The 19,002-nt window shown below is 34.1% G+C and overlaps 1 protein-coding gene across 1 annotated transcript in view; it reads right to left on the reverse strand.

Moving 5' to 3' along the window:
- LOC119829202 (microtubule-associated protein Jupiter) overlaps positions 1-19,002 on the reverse strand; it is a 42,303-nt gene that overhangs the window by 2,660 nt on the left and 20,641 nt on the right. The window contains exons 2-3 of the mRNA XM_038351606.1: positions 1,243-1,396; positions 805-940 (exon numbers count right to left, since the gene is read on the reverse strand). Of these exons, the coding sequence (XP_038207534.1) occupies positions 805-940; positions 1,243-1,396 (290 nt within the window). The remainder of the gene's footprint in view (positions 1-804; positions 941-1,242; positions 1,397-19,002) is intronic.

Here is a 19,002-nt window from a genome sequence, read left to right on the forward strand (position 1 = left end):
ATAAGTGTTTATTTGTGAAGCGATCTCTGTAGCGTGCACATATGCAATATAATGTGCTTAGGGCACGCGAGCCTAGTACAACATACACAGAGGTTGCAAGTCTAGTCAATAGAAAACAACATCTGTGTAGGCTAGATATTAAACGAAAGTGGAAAGGAATTCACGCACACGTTGTTGCAATACTTATGACGCCTTCGAGATTGTGTAATTATACACAAAAATTCTCAACGCCCGCCACTACATTGTTATTGCCATCGCTAACATTTTATGGGTAATTTGTATGTTGAAAGTAGCCCTACAGCAGTCAGGTAAAAAAATTCTGGCTGTTATAATACCCACATTCATAGGTACCTACATTGAAATTATGATTGCAGTAAAAGTTGTAAACATGATGTTAACATTGTGGAGCAAATACCTTCATCACGGCATGTATGTTTAGTGTGGCTCATTAACGAAAGTTATGATTAAATTTGTTTATTTTGAATTTGTGTTATAAATAGCGTACATGTGTCAGTTCTGATTTATAACGTAGACATAAGTAATAATTATATTGTTATTATGATTATGGCATTGTTATATGAAAGTTAATTGGTCTTGTGTTACGTGTTTATTATTGCCTTAATCCTCTAACACATCTGCGCTGATTACTGCCTTTCTATACGAGGACAGATTCAGCAAAACGATGCGTCAGAGGGATAGCGTGATATGAATTCCCAACCACGTTCGAACCGGCTCTCAATGATTGCAAGTGCTAACGTGCCTACATCAGAATCGACTCACAGTGGTCAGCTGGCTCCGTCTCACCTCTGCTGGGCGTGGACATGGCGCTCCCGTTCAGCTTGGGCGAGTGTGAGGGGCTGCCGCCGTTCGCCGCGTCACCGAATTGTATGTGACTGCGGATGGTGTCCGTTATCATAGGCGTTACTGACGATGATGCACCCTGGAATGTATGTTCGTTAATGTTAGGCTGATAGCGGAGGCATTTCAGTTTTGTTACGTAGTATATTATGAATAATATTGTAGAAATTACTCGCTGCATATTTTAATTTACAGGAATCCTTAATCAAACCGAGTAAAAGGCAAGTCGTATTACATTAATTATACTGACTTCATCATTAGGTACTGTTTTAATTGAAATACCTCGTTTCTCAGATCTAAAACAATGTTAGGTTGATCTGATTTCAAATTCTGTCATCCATTTTTATTTTCCTGACATGATTAAAATAATAACATATTCCCTACCTGACCGAATAGTCTGGAGTGGGTGTCCCGTGGGCGTGTCGGTGTGTCCTTGACATTGCGCGGTTTGGACGAACCGTTCTTGATGGGACTCCCTCCATCCGTCACATCGGCGTTGAAGATCTCGGCGATGCAACTCTTCGGTGCATTTGGAACTCTGAAATTAATAGTTATGTGTGAACGAGTCGCTCAAAATTAAGATATTTAGGTATGGTTTTAGCCTCATATTGCTTTTCCGATACACTACCTATACGTTGAATTTTAATTCTAATATACTGCTCACAAAATGTAGAATCCTTTCAAACCTATTTACATACGGATTCTTTTACCGCAACCCGATCCCAAAAGTTCATTAATAATGAATGGACATTATGCACTCCCTCCGGCCGAGTGGACATGCATGGTCAAAACTGCCATGCAGGGCGAGTCCACTTCCGCTGGGGGAACTTCGTGGTCAAACACTAATCAATACATTCGCGTTAAAAAACCATTACAATTATTTGAAGGGTTCTCTAGCTCAAGTTCACTGACCTCACTATTGGTTTTACTATTTTAATCGACTGGCCAATCTGTTAATGGCAATTTGGATCGCATGCAATGTCCTTTTCGTTATATAGATCGTGCTTTCTATATGTGAAAGAACTTCCAACATTCACGCATTATTATTACAATAATTCCATAGTCTTCATGAAGCCTATTTTAATTGTAGAGATTTCCACAAGAAAGCAGGGAGTAAACTCTCTGAAGTGATCGCGGGTGCTGTCAGCGCTTATTTTCTCAATTGCACGGTAACGAAATAATTTCTAAAACAAGATCGCAATCAGGAAAATCATTATCGTTAAGTTTAACAAGCTTGTATGCGATCTTATAACGTGCTAGATTTAGTGCCGGGGTGTCGAGTAAATTCAACGTGATATTAGATTAGCGGCTAGGATTGGCATAGTACACGTATATATAATTAGGATGCGTATTCACTTGAGATAAACCGGGAAGCTAAGCGACTAACAAACGATTGATTTATTGTTAAATTATATATACAAGTGGATACTTGATTTTTTTTTTTTAATTTTGAGGTGAACAAAATAAGCGCGGTTGAATATATCATAATATGCTTCTGCGACATTTGAAAATGCTTACTTGCACAATTCGATTTTTTCAATGCGATATCCTTCAATACTTATTCTTGTTTACAAATGTCATTATCACAAGACACAGAGTTAGTAAACAGACTTAAAAAAACTGTGAATTCGTTCAACCTCTTTCCATCAAACTTGGAATAAAAAAATTAGCTTTGAAAATAAAAGACTTTTCGTTGTATTAAACGCAACCCTAACTTGCATGCATGGTAAAGCACCCTTAATGTACTGCCTGAAGCACATGACATACTGAGGATGGGATAACGAGATGTCATTTATAGCTTGGATGTACGGCTGTAATAATTTTCACCAGTAAATGTATGCATCAGTTGGAGCTAACTATATCTATACTAATATTATTAAGTTGAAGAGTTTGTTTGTTTGAACGCGCTAATCTGAGGAACTACTGGTCCGTTTTGAAAAATTTATATTTTAGATAGCCCATTTAATGAGGGAGGCTTTAGGCTATATATGTACCACGGGGGAAGACGGGGTGGACTGCTAGTAAGTGATATGAAAATTGTGACTCAAATCTTTATACGAAAAAGTTTCGTACTTTTGCACAAGTGCTAGTATTATTTTGTATGTGACACTATTGTTTTAAAATAATTTCTATTTATAGAAAATACAGTCTCGGATAGATTATTATAAACTAAGATATTGTAAAAATGTTTGACATTCATCACACATCTTATGATCGTTATACAAATATGAAAACCGATACAATAAATGTCAAGCCTTATCTACTTTTTAAAAGGACCAATAAAACATATAACGCAAGCTATTCCAACAGAGCTTAATCGTCTTTTTACCCATTTCTTTAGCAACCTATTAGTTCCTATCTAGGACCAGTACATTACAATTTATGTAGCAACTCATGTAATGGGCATCAATTTCAAATGCGGCCGAGCAAAATTATTCGAGCGTGCAGACTAACATGTGAAAGCATACAAATACTGTATCAGTAACTGCACAAATATTATACTCATTTGAATTTATTCCAAATATTCGAAAACTCAGCTTAATGATGCTTAACGAACGAAATCTGTTCCTTACCTTTACTTACCCTACTAAAAAATAAATACGATTTACCTATCGAATTTTGTATATCTGGTGTTTATATCTACACTGACCTAACAATCGATTGACTTTAATTTTTAGTTTTATAGAATTGAAATGCTTTATAAATGAGAAATTTTGAAAGAATAGAAAAAATTTGATCACGAGGCAGGAAATTTCTCAATCGATTGACTGTTAGGATTGGTCATTGAAAATATTTATCTGCCTATAGACTTATAGAAACGTCACATGCGATCGTAAATTTTATTGTCGACCGCAATTTATACGAAAAACAATAAATGCAAGAACAATCAATTCATTTATCACCGGCCGTTTCAGACAAAGAGAAAACAAACATCCACGAGCGCCGTAAATCTAAAACTCCCATTCTTTATAAGCGTTTGATGCGACACTCACGACAAGCTCGCGACCACAGCGCACAGTAGCGCGACAGCATAAATGCCTTACCTTAGATATCTGGATTCTAGATCCAACATTCGATAAGGCAGCGCGACGTTATGAGTACCGACATGAATATTATGATAGTTATGAGACGGTTTCAGTATAAATCTTAAAGATCTGGTTCACGTTGCCTACTCAGTGTTGGTCTTGAGATTTAATATTTTAAACACTGTCAGATGTGTAATTTCAGATAATTATATTTTATACGCAAGAACCAAGTTTACATAAATACATTGGGATATGTTTTAAATTTCCTTATATTTCCCTTTTTGTATACATAAGTAACGGAGGTGTATACAGATTTGAAACAGCAAGCGTCGGCCGTCGACTGCTTACTTATAACCAAAATGAAACAAAAGATTAAATTAAGAATCCTAGTCTATGGTACAGAACACAGACTATACTCCGCATCGCAGATAAGTAAATCGATAGCGCGCTAGTGCGGTTTCCGGCCGCTATGCACCACTGCTCGTCTGTCACATGAAAATGCCTACAACCATGAATTGCACCGCATGCAATACCATACTAAATCTCTGACTCAGTACTTTTGTGATAGACGGTGTTAATTTTTTTATTTTTTATTATTTTTAAGAGGCTGTTTTTTATATGAAGTATATAAATAACCAAAGACGAGAAGTGATAATTTTAAAAAACGAAATTTAAAATATGTATGTAGTTTTTTTTTTTCTTCTGCATTTGCCTGGGTTTCCCATTTTTGACTGTTGTGTGTGTCCAACCTATGTTTTTCATTGAGAAAATACAAGGGAACTAGGTACATTAAACATCGAAGCCCATTATAATTTAACCAAGAGAAAAGTGCATAAGAACAAATTATTATTGTAGGTGTATAAACAACGCCATGTAAGAGAAGATACTCAATTTGTTACAAAATAATAGCGGTCAGAATTAAAACCATAATAGAACACGTTATAATGTTACTATCCAACATAATTATAACATCTTCATTTAATTATGGTTTTCAACGCATCAGTGAGATCAATCATGACTCTTTTTTCGTTCTTTAATTGTAGTTAATTTTATTTGATATAGTAAAAAAGGTACCTACTATTAATAACGAGATAGTCATCTGCATTTTCAAATATCAACGCCGATAGTTGAATGAATAATTACATATTCATAAAACAGATCCGAGTATTCCTACAATCACGGCACGATGTCATAAATTCCCCGACTCTTCATAGATAGTATACGAGATAACGTCACATGTTAAACTAGCCGTATTATGAATCTGCAATCGACATTCATTCGACACGGTCCGGCTTGACTCTGTAATGATGTAGTGTTTTAGCATTTTATAATCTTTAGGACGGGTGACGTAGACTAATGATATCGAAGGTAATGAGAGCCCAGGTAACTTTATCATATGCGGAACGTCAAGAGAAACTGCTCTTCGTTTTCAAATGAAAGTCAATACATTACGTTGTGGTGCAGAGATTACACACTTTCGCGCCAATTTGATTTTAATGACATGCATGCTGAAATATATGTTATTGTCGTATCTATTACCGTACTGTATAAGAGTAGATGATGTTTTACGCTTATTTTGAAGTGATATGATAAACAATTAGGAGATTTTGCTTAAAAAGTAACGTTTGTATAAAAAATTCTATTGAAATGTTACCAGCTGAGTAAATAAACCACACTAAACGATTTGTATTGGCAAATGTAAGGCCTAAATGATAAATATCCTCATTTGCATTATTGATTTATGGAAAAGGCTAGACGAAGATTGCTTCGATTATTAGTGAACGAATTATATTTGACTGATTTTCATTTATATGGACGCATAATTTGCAATAAATATTGTTTTCTTTAGTCAGTTTTCGTTTGGTATTTTATTTTACAATGATATTCTACGTTCTCATTCCGTAATACATATTTTATATTATACTCAAATGTAGATCATAATACAAAGAAACTGTCGAATCACTGCTGCTTATTTATCATTACCACGATACAAAGGAAATTTATAAATTACCTCGGAAATGAGACCGTCTATTCGATAATTTGTCCAATCTCCTCGCACCTTTCAAATGTAATACGTTAAATAAAAACGGTGCCACGGCCTTGTATGATAAAATAATGAAAATTGAAGTAGCTTGGATGATTTAGAAAGCTGAATAATAAATTCAGTTTTCGTGGTCTTGAAAATTATTAATTATCTATTTAACCAAAAAGCATATTTTCCTCAGTTATGTATAGGTACTCTGTATTTTGAATTTGCAAGTTTCATACGAAAATTAACATCTTGTGAAGCTAATGTGGATAAGCTTTGTTTAACTTTTCTATCAGTACCTCATGTATGATGTGAAATGAGGCAAGAAACCTTTGTTACCGCGTATTTTTTATATTTCACAGTCAGTTTCCTTGCTTATTCCAGTAAAGAGAAACAAAGTCATTATTTGCAGGGCAAAATGCGCTAATTGACTGTTGTATAACTTCCTTCGTAAGTATACAATTTGAGCACTGAGGGCGAACCTAGCTAATTAGTGCCTCGAGTATTCGGAACGCTTTTTACATGTTAAGTATCTATTTTTATTTATACCGATTATAATATTTGAGAACTGCGCCAGAATTGTACCCGTAGGAAGTCTTTAGTGATTTATAATTTTGCGCTGGCGCATTTATTTATTATTGTCGGTGAAAGTAAACATAAAATAGTGTTATATGTAACCCTATACAAAGGTAACAATTTATTATTAAACATTATATGTTGCACATTGAAGTTTTTACTTTTCCTTGGTTTAACAAGCAAACATCAAGTAATTACATGAAATAAAATGTTTTACCATTATAACGATGTGCTTTACGAGGTTCAAGAACGAAACAATCTAGAGCACTATCATGATTCAGATAATCGGAGCCAAGAGACTGTAACGATCCATGTTAAAGTGTTTCGTAGATCTAGCAATAAGCCTCTACTTAACGCCTGAGTTCTCATGCGACTGTACTACTTTTAATTGTATATATTCAACATGTTCTCTTTATAAATGTTCCCATAACATTCCGATTAAATTCGTATTGTGATACGTGGTTACAATGAATGCGGTTATTTAGTGTTTATGTTCATTCTTTGCAATTTAAATTCTATAACGACTTCACCAAACAGAAGTGCGTGGTGGGTCATACTCTGCGTATGACGTTTTATTTCAGTCTCGGTTTCGCCCTCTATTCGGCGACGGCTTTAGGCACGAAACCCGGTCAACAACCCCAGCTATGTCTGGTAGGCGTCTACCGTCTTCCTTCACCACTATATCGCAACTAACGATCGAAAGCTCGCGCTCCGTTTCCATTGACTTCCAGACAAGATTAACCATTAAATACGCAGCAAAAAACGGTCGTAATGCACTGGAGCTTTCTCGATACGATCGTAATCGGTATTCAGTGAGCATTAGTAATGGTAACAATCAATATGTTTACCCAGTGCATTAGGTACGAACGCAAGCCGACATTTGAAATGAATCGATACGATCTCGATGTTACCGATCAAGGCGTTTCGTTCTGTGACGTCCGATCGCAATCTCGGAAGAGAAATCGATATCTCCTCGCGAATTATTGTTGAATTGTAGATAAGATCGTGATACAGAGTAATGCACGAATAATGAATTCTCAGAGAACTACACTCGGACCGTGTGGTCTCATTAACGCTATTATAGATACTATTATGCGCAAATGAAATCTGATCGAGTTTATTATACGATTAGGGTTAAATAAATTGTAGAGCGTGTTTAAAAGCAGTCAATAACCTAAAATATCAAGCACGCTTTTTGGCTTAATATTAGAAGCGATGACTTTTTGATAACGTAATGTTATGTTTATAAATTAGAAACGCCCTAAGGCACTTTAAAAATAAAATATATAATGATCTTTTGCGATTTCGTCTATTCTTTTTACTGCCAAAATCTACCATAAATAATAATAGTAAAGAAGAATAATAGTAAGTTAAGTTCCATCGTAAACTATGCCCGTTTTATATTGGTACCTTATTACAACTGCGTACTAAATTTAAAACGAGCACTATAATATCGACCAAGCTCTATCCACATATTGTCAAACAACTATTACATCAATAAACGGCATAGGGGAAAGTTTATCCTGGGACCTAGGACAGACGTCACACGGAGTAACACTCGCTTACAGCAAGCATTACTAACGTGACACATCCGTTACCGTAAGCTGCTTGTGATTATACTTAAAAGATATCGAAATAGACCATTACACGCATGTTAAAGTAGTCATTGATATAGATCAGATTAGAAGTATCAATAAAAATTCCTTACCCAACAAAATAAGTCACTATCAATTAAACGTAATTAAAATATTCAATATCAAGTTTGAGCACTATGGTTATTATAAGATTTTATACAAATATAATATATACAGTACCTATATAGAGTATAAGTCATATAAATAATATTTAAAATCCCATTGTTTTCGCTGTTAATTCAATTATACCTAATCTAGATCCAAAAAGGTTAAGTCAAATCGACGACCATTTAAATAAAGACGATAGAATAAAGTTCATCGTTATGGTCGATAAGTTTTCTAAACGACTGCGTGGGTTGGTCTCAACGGATTCTACCAACTAATTGTATCGGTAGTTTATCCGATGTCTATGGTGACATTAATTGATACAACTGTTACTAAAGCGACTTAATTAATACCGAAATTATCATAAGTACACATACAACATTGTACAAACAAGTTCAAAAATAATGTCAGATTGTCCATTGGAGTTGCTGTCACTTTGACGTTTCAATGGAGGCGGGAAAATATGAAGAGACCTGTCATTTGAAAGACGAATTTATCATTTATATGAATAACCAAAGACAAAAATACATTTCTATATTCGTACACTGAACACAGTTGCACGACTTGCATTAAATGCAGTCATGTAATAATATCACACATAGGCATAACACGTAGCAAAGCGTGAACGCCAGACGGTAATTATTTCGCGTCTATATTCCGCGTTCAGATAGAGATTTCACAATAACTCGTAACAATTTAATAGCGAATATCTATAATTCACGTAACAACTAGCACCTTTAGCCCGGGTCGATGATTAGAATGTGGCTGGAGCGGCCGACAACGTGGCGAAATTATACGCAAATTGTATGTAGATACGCTGCAAACTATGAGACAACGGCGGTGGTAATTAAGGGATCAACTGAAATATTTTTCCTACTGGAAATACTTTTTGGAGCTTTTGCTTTCAAAATAATCTCTATCAAGGATGCTATTGGATTATTAGTTTTATCATAAAAGTGTTATATTGTATAATAGCCTAGTTTATATCAAATGAATACGGATTGTCTCTCGATTAAATTTATAATAAGAAACATGTAAAGTAGACAAAATGCTCTCTGACACTTTATTAAAAAAAATATCGATACACATATAATATACCTAATGCGAGTGCTATGTCTGCCCAGTCGTAACGCAACTTCGATTTAGCTGATATAACCTTGAATTTGCTTTTAAGAAATGATTTTTTCTTTCATGAGAACGTTCTAACGTTTAAGGCGTTTTAACCATAACTAAACGTTATAGGTGTAAACCCAGCCATACGAGCCCATTGTTGAGATCAAAACAACGGTCGTGCCGTAATCAATCAGTCCACGTAATGAGGAAAGCAGTTTCCGCGTCGATCGCGCGCACACCAATTAGTTCGCTGAAGGGTGCACGCGCTATCGTCACTTCGTATCCATACTTGATGTTTAAGGCTATTTACGTCTACACGTCCCATTACATTAGATTCTGCTGTTTTCACTAATTAAACCCTATTTTATAAGGTCCAGGCAAACGAGTGCTTAATATAATGTGTAAGCTAGGATGTATTGTATTGTAAAGTTGTGCAGGTTCCTGAATGGAAATACGAAATCCAGGTGCAATCCAGGTGCCTGAGTCATGCGGGCGAGCCAGTGGGATGGGATGTATATGAGTTAAAGTGTAGAAGCGAGGCATATAAACGGCCGTTGTCGTTTAAAAGTACGATATTTTGTTGTCTCTGTGCGTAAGTAGAATAGTACAAGACTATATGAATCTATGTTCTTAGTAAATTAAATTCTAAGAAATATTTTATTGTCTAAAATAACAGTCGCTGCAACTGCATAAGTACACATTACTGCTTCTTGGTTAAAAATTAAGTCACTAGTTTCTAACTGGCAATATAATTGATATTTATATTTATAAATATTAAGTTGATTAATAAATCCGCTGCTGTGACGATTATCAAAAACAGCGATGTAAACATCTACCTATGAGCCCACACTTTCTTATTTTATCGACTTACTGCCCAGTTCAGATGCGGCCATTCGGATACATACCTGAAAAAGAAAAACTGAACATTATTATCTAAAAAAAATCATTGACTTAAATACATAAAAAGTAATAAAAACATAAAGAGATAATTACGGTCATTGATAGACGTGCATAATGCTCACAGCATTGACACCTATAAACTTGAATGACCAGCCAGCGCTGCACTTAGCACCGCTTGCAAATTATCCAAAAGCCCTAAGGCGGTAAACGCTATAAGATATTTATCAACTTATCTAACAGCGCATAATAATCTCATTAGTCGTTCCGCTTGTTCGAATGCATGTAATCAACGGATAGCAGAACGGTACTGCACCGGACACGCTCTGAATCTAAGCAAAACAGTTTTTAATTGTGCATTTTGTTGCAGATATATACAGTTATCTTAAAGAAAGTACATGACAAATTGATTATTGTGTTGAATTTATGTGATAATTACCAATAAGATTCGTGTTTAATCAAGCGTGTGGTCTGCACATGATAGTGTTTCTTACGATATGACATGTACGAGAAGATATTTATTTTTGCGTTATTCTTATCGTAGTTATCAAAAATATGTACCTACACTTATATATATAAATGATATTTAAGCAATTGGAAATTTTCTCATTATTTTTTGTTGTGATAAACAAGAAAATGCATTCGTTCAACGGTATAAACTATTTAGAGTATTTCTAATGTGTCGTGTTACGTTTCACAACATTCAATGAGAAGCAAAATGCGTATCAAATTGTCACGAACATTAACCAATAAACGGAGGCGAAGAAATGCGTTCAGTGTTCCAATTTTATACTGAACTGTGTAATATAGGAAGACAATAAAGAAATGTACCAATGATCTATTAAAATCAAGTAAGCATTTGTATTAGTTTAATCCTTTCACAATGATAAAATTCAATACAAAAATAACAATGGTGAGTTCACGATTAATTTTCTTCGACAATTAATTGAAAGTAAAAGATCGTGAAAGTTATAAGCGAAGACAGGTTATATTAATGTTCACATAAAATTATGGGCTGTCCCCAAGAAATCAACTAAGCGTAAAATTTGTTTGCGTGACAGATGCGAAAATTGAAATAAATAAATTCTGCACAAACACGCGAATCGGATCCAAAAGTATGTGAATTTCGTTATAAGAGAATTCTTCCGTGTTACGTTTAAAATGTCTACGTAAGACAATAATGTAACGATTTTAATGTCAGACTAGTTTTGATTCCGGTATTTCAAAATTAGCTTTTATTGTTATTTATATATATATAAACGCAGTGGTGGCTCAGTGATGAGAACCTCGGACTTCAAAATTGATAAGTCGGGGTTCGAGACCAAGCGAGCGTGCAGGAAATAAATTGATTTTTCAATTTATTTGCACATGTGGATAACATCACCACTGCTTAAAAAGTTGAAAGAAAGTGGTGAGGAAACCGGCATGTCCATGAATCAAAAGTTCGACGACATGTGACATCTGCCAACCCGCACTTGACCAGCGTGGTTTGATTATGGCCTGAACCCTCATAGGAGGCCCGTGTCCCAACAGTGGGAACATATATGGACTGATGATGATGATGTTATTTATACACAAAAATAATAAATTATTCAAAATTACACCTATGCGGGTGCAGGTGCCTAAAGTCTCGAAATAATAAAAAAAAATCTGGCAATTAAATCTCACGCATAAGAATAACTTCAACAATGAACATTTTAGTGAGTAGGATGAGAGCATATTATCACAGACAACATAATACTATACTGGTAACATTAGGAAACGATTCGACACTTGAAAGCATCTGGTTTCAGTTGATTACCGGCATTTAAACCTCAAGTGACATAGATTAAACGCAGACTGACCTTGCAGACACGTCTGTTTCTTATCGTTCACATAATTCTGTTATTTTCCCGATGCTATTTGCATCTTCAAACCAATAATTATATACATAGTTTAGAATAAACCGATATTTACTGTAACAAGATCCTGTTAGAGTACATTGAATAATTATAATACCATTAAAATAATTCCAAATTGCGGGCGCTATTATTGTAATTGTTCTAATGAAATACAATTTAATAATATGTCCATCGCTAGTTGTAATTTATTTTTATACTTATATTTATTTTGTGTTAAAACTTAATACAATCTATGATCCTGTTCAGATATTATAGATACCTTATAACTAAAAGTAAAATAGTTTATTTAAACAAATTTGTATAATATAAATCGTGATTTTTTTACGGCGGATATTAGTAATGAGTTTAAAATATATCACATACGGAAACAATTAATGATTAAATATGTACCAATTTCGAAGTCAAAATGCTTAACAATGCCTAATAATAGGTACATTTAACTATTTAATTATATAGCCAACGAAACCGTCACCTTTACAACCAACTTCAAAAAAGAGGTGCTTATCAATTCGAGTGTTTTGTTTTTGTGTTTGTTACCTCATAAGTTTTTACTGAATGAATCGATTTTAATTTCAAAGCTGGTGCCTGCTATGTGGTCCCATTTAAATTTGGTCTAATTCTTACAATTTGAAAGCGGTTTAAATTTTAACGTAATAATCATGTGTTTCTTGGGAATTTAATTTATTAACGATAGATTTTTTCAGATTCTTTTAATTTTTTAATTATCCTTTTTTAATACCTTGTAGTAGGTAGAGTTACCTACTTATGAAATGAATTGAAATGGAATTATTTATTGCTTATCAAAAGAAAAATAGAACATAACATTAAAAGTAAGCAAAAGGCGGGCTTATCGCTAGGTAGCGATCTCTACCAGGCAACCCTTAAAGTGTTAAGTTACTTAATGAATGGAACAAAAATGAAAAGTTCATTCCAGAATGTTACAAAATTGAACTAATTTAGCTGGAGGAGTATCCTTTGAATCATATTGTTACAGATAATGTAGACATATTTTAATATAAATTGTATATAAGTATATACAAGTGGCAATAAAAACCATGGGTACCAACCTTTCTTATTTGAGCATGTTTTGTTAAATTAGAACGACCTTGTGGTACAATAGGCATTACGTCAATACAAGACATGAAATATCGTTCCAGCACACGACATTGATCAGTAATGTTTTTTCAGTATTTTTCATAGTCGTGGTAACGGGGCATGGTACAGCGCCGCCTCACGACTGATTGTTATGTCGATAAGTCATGAGAGCCGTAAAAAGTATTTTCGGCAGATTGGAAAGTGTTGAAAAAGTTTTATATGACATACCCAGGAACTGTAGTGTAGTGTTCTAAAGATACTGTCTTACATTCGGTATTGTACAATACAATACTTTTTATCTTCTTTCAAAGTTTTATAAATTTGTATATTTAATTAAGAATAATTACATAACGATATAAAAAAAGCAGTGGTGGCTCAGTGGTGAGCAAAAGTTCAACGAAATGTGACATCTGCCAACCCGCACTTGGCCAGCGTGGTGTATTATGGCCTGAACCCTCATAGGAGGCCTGTGTCCCAGCAGTGGGAATATATGATAACATAACGATATAAAAGGTGTTTTAACGCTGTTGTGTTCTAATTTTTTATTCGTAAAAAAATCTTGTTAATTCGAACAATATGTTATATATACAGGTACAGTTAATACCATAACGATATAACAACCGCTACAGAATCTTAATAAACATCATAGATTTTTGTTAAACCGTCATATTAAAATAATAGTGAAAAGCGATTTTAAGTAAATTGCAATAGAAGTAAGCAAAATAAAAAGCACTGGAATGTATTATCTAACTGTCACTTTCATTCACATCGTACTTATTTTTTTGTCCACTATTATGCAAGAAAATATTATAGAAATCACTTTGCGTTGAACCAGTTCTTTTTTTTTAACAATAAAGCCGTGATTATGTTACGTTCCTGACAGATTGTGTCAGAATATCATGACTCGATTAGTTATGGATTTGCAACAAAACATCACGTAATTTGACAGTCTAAAGAGTGGCAAAATTCGTAACTTTGATGTACATACAGTGAATGTTGATTTATTAATATTCTGTTATGATCATCCGTGTGATTTTTGTCATAGTGTAGTTTCTGGGACATAATTTTAAATTTAAAGATATAATTGACATATTATTGAAATCAAATAATTATTAATAACGTACCTACGCGTTTACGCGTAATAACATTGGAAAGACATATGTATTCTAATAAAAACACGGCATCTAACTTATGGAATATTATATTTCCAGTACTGTAGTGAATCTATTAGCAAATAATCAACTTCAATAACGACTTTTATATTATTAGGCATTAAACCTAATCAAATTACAAAGTCAATGTCAGTCTACAGTCTACAGAAACATAATACGATACTGAGTAAATATCGCACCATGGAGTCCCAACGTGCTTAAATTAATAATTTTTTATGGAAGCTTTATAAAGCCTCGTACACGGACTCACAAATTCAATCTTAATAATATTAGTTTAGATTAGTTACATTTGTCCATACTCATTTAATATTTCATTATAAATATCATCGAACAATCTCATGAACAAATGCACCTATCTAAAATTAACGCATCCCATCCGAGGCATATAAGGAGTATCAATTAATTTAGTTTAACACCATTCTTTACGAGTGCCGCGTGTGCGCTATAATTGGAAACAAATACCGTGCAATCGTCCAGCTATTTTCTACCGTGTTGACGACCCCGAAGCGGTCGGGAATCACTTCCGTTCCTATCAACATGTAATATCCCTGTTTACGCTTACCGTTTAAGCCATATATACAATGCTGTAGTTATACAAACAATCGTATACACAAAGCGGCGGTTAAAATTAATTAGCCGTGCTCCATTAATGTTTGCGTGATACGCGGGCGGCGGGGTACGACCAAATTTATGATAGAACCACATTTTCAAACGAAACATTTTATAAGAAGGTTTTTCATAAATCCGTTAACATAGTATAGATAGATATTTAATTATACACTGCATAACTAACTGTGCAGCGGAATCTATTTTAATAAAAGGCATACAAAGCACACATTATTAGAAAAATAACGTTTCATCGAAACAACTTAAAAAAAGAGAATATCATTATATCAAGCACATCTTATCCAATCGATATCGATTATTTACGAATAATTTATGTTAAATCAGATCCCATTAAACCTCTACATCACAATCAATCATTGAGCGCTATTAACTTATGCACAAGTGCACAAAAAAATTAAAAGACTTTCTCCTAAACAAGCAAACTGTCGATTCATCATATCGACAAAAAGTGCCTACGCCGCATATAAAAACTCGTAAAAACATCCAAATCAAATGTAACCCGACGACCCCATCTCAAGACTTTCACGGCTGACAACCATACAATAATACGCAAAATTAGCTATTTTCACGCGTCCGAAATAATTCAAGCGCCGTTTAAGTGGCTGTCGAGATTTTTTCAACCACATTTATTGCGTTGACGATGCGCAAAAAACCGCTTCTCTCTAAGATATTGCCGTCTTAAAAAAATACTTTTACTAACCGCCAAGCCGTACAAACTATGCTTTGCCAATTTTTTAGTAAGTGTCGTGAGAAGAATACAATACACAAAAAAGCGCATAGCATAGCTAACAAAATTTATTGAGACTAGAAAGAGTATTCACACGACACGATCAAACTCTCGGGTGTATGGCTATTTATTAGTACGATGAGGCTTAACCTATACAATTTAAAGTAGAAAACACTTTTACAGTTCAACAAAAGTTTACGCTACACAATCTCAGTGTCTTTATTTATTAGAAGGCAAATACAGCTATCTTTATAAAGAAAACAGCGTATCATTCGTATATTAAGATAATTGGTTTAACAGAGTGTGTCTATCACAGTGTTTAATCTCAGGGATATCGATAGAATAAATACTATGTCGGACGGTCCAAGACCTCAATTAGAAACTTTAATTACAGCCTCCACTTGATTGAAGTTAATAGTCGGATAGGTATTGACAGATAACTGACGGTTTTCTTGCTGTTTCATACAGGCATCTGGCACGGTCCACTGCTTTAATGTACAGGAAATTATATAAAGTAATAATGTCAATTCACAGAAAGGGAGTAAGGTACGTGTCCAACAAGTTTTACACGTATTACATAATTGCTTATTATGTTTACTTTTCAAGCAATTTGCGATGTAATTCTCAACATGAAAAATATAATTTCAAGTAATGAAAAAATTATCGCCGTATCATATTTAATTTGCAACCCGTAATTAATTAACACATTATTTATTCACAAATTACTTTCACAAATATTCAAAACCAGCCGGGTTTTTATCATATCGTACTGTCTTGTCCACGCTGCATGTAAAAATTTAACAGTAAATTTAGCAACTTACACTTTCACCACTTGCCAAAATATCAATTAACTTTAAACTAACAATACGTACTTTCTCATGCGATCATTAAGCATATTTTAGTCACGACCGCGGCTTTACATTCGCACTATTATTTTAAGCGCAAAGCGAAAGAGCATAATGAATTTGGTACAATCATAAGTTATCATCATTACCCACACTATAATGAGCACTATGTAATTAATATAGCTGACAGCTTCATATATTATGGCTTGCGAGATTTAGATTTATAAAATCTTATGCTCAGCTATTAAGTTTCGAATTCTCGTAAACCCATGTAAATATGATTTTAATATATACATTAGAATAAATGCATACACGTATAAATTACATTTTCATTCAACAAATACCTGTCTTAATGTTTAATGCAGGCAGGCATTCAAGTGTGATACCATAAACCCACAAGTTTATTACTGAAGTAATTAATACACGCGTGTCAGCACTGTGACCTGTTCATGAACTCTGCACTCGCTTTCAGCGTCATGAACTTTAAACTCTCGTATTTTATTTCAAACTTAAATTACCTCTTTAATTGACTCTTTCTAGCAACAACACAACTCTTCCAAGTGAATCTTAATCTACAAGCGATTCATCATTTCGTTAGTACATTTTTGGAAAGAATTCTTTGACCAACTACTTAAGAGATAGTACAGAAGTAACAATACAATCTACCTTAACACTTAACGCATAATGTCTCTGCATTTTTATCTCACGTCTATGGAACGGTTGGGTCTCGTGAGAATCGCGTCCATTTGGCGAGGCGGCCACATCACGCCTGCCAGTCTCATTGTATAGATAGCCTAACGGAAGATGTGACAGTTATCACGCTAATGCATTTCCGCATCTGAATAAAATGGACATTCCCCCGCGCCGTGAGTAATCAATTATTCTTTGAAATTGAACTTGCGTGTATTGGTTAATCTATAGGTGTTTAGATATAATAATATCGATTATTATCATATACCACTTTGTAATAGAAATCAAAGATACAACAGAAAATAAGCGTAAAATAGATTGTGATTTACAACTCAACAAAATAGTCTATTAATTGATGGATACTTATGTCCATCAATTAATAACTAATGATACTATTATATTTATAACTATAATAATAAAAAAATCAATGAATTCTTTAAATCCTTATTAAAAAATAAATTTAAATTTACGGTTTCGAATCAGTTTATGTAAACAAATAAAAAACCAATTAATTTTTCTTATTTATCACGATATTATCACCAAAGTTAAGAAGTTCAATAAAAAATATATGCTGAATACAACAACCCACATATAAAATTAGCATATTGTACAGATATCAAGAATTAAAAATTTCGCAGTGTCCATTAATCGGCGACACATGTAAGATACAACACGCCTTTCCCATATAAATCGTCCAATATTGCAGAGCGTACGTCGTGCGCCCAGCTCGCGAGCGTGTCGAAGCGTAGAGATAAGCGTTTTAATTAACTTTTCGTAATTTATATCTATATTAGAGGCCCGGCTAATGGGCAGCGTGATTACCAATAAGCTAGCATCGACCAATCACGATAAATCGCAGAGACGACGCAAACCACAGCTTTCGAGTTATCTCCGCGGTGGACGTCACGTTCTTGTCACCGGCCGGCGGACGGCAACGATCCATCATCCTTCACTTCTATCATATAATCATACGTAGCTAATAGGTTAAATGCAGCTTTGAATGACCAACCAATTAGTACGGCCGCGCGGTATGCAATAATTATCAATCAATCGTTATTTATGTCTCTTGAAATGAATGTATCATTTTTAATGCGAATAAATAATCCGATGTAAAATACCATTTTAAATCTACCAGAGAAACGGAATATATGATTATTTTTCTGCGTACTTATGTATAGAAACACAGAACCCAATGTGTCTTGGTAGGTATGAAGTAAATAATATGTAACAGCATAAGCGTATCTACCAATTAAAATTGCTATAAACACAGATTTGCTTGGTTTCATTTATTAAACTAACTTTGCAAATCATCAAGTAAATATTTGCTTTAACTCAAGATCTGCATTTCCTATGGGGGTAATGTTGCCAATAAACAAATACAAGTTAGCTCTGATTAGGGAAGATCGGGCGTGCTGGTGGCAACATTAGATGCCGACATTGCAGCCTTGTCTCCCTAATTGGACATTGAACTCGATGTAATGGACAGATTAAACAACACACTTCGTCGAACTACAGATAAAATATAGACATGCAAATAAATGGCTAGTTTTTGTTTCAGTTACTGAATTGAAATGTGACAAAATGAAGGATTCGTTGTAAACAGATACTTTTGGAAAAGAAATAGTTCATGCAATTTTGCAATAATTTTACATTTATATTGCTGTGCATATACTGTTGTATTGTGATGCTGTATTTTATGAAATTGTT

The sequence above is a fragment of the Zerene cesonia genome, chromosome 9, assembly GCF_012273895.1.
Source record: "Zerene cesonia ecotype Mississippi chromosome 9, Zerene_cesonia_1.1, whole genome shotgun sequence".
Classification (NCBI taxonomy): domain Eukaryota; kingdom Metazoa; phylum Arthropoda; class Insecta; order Lepidoptera; family Pieridae; genus Zerene; species Zerene cesonia.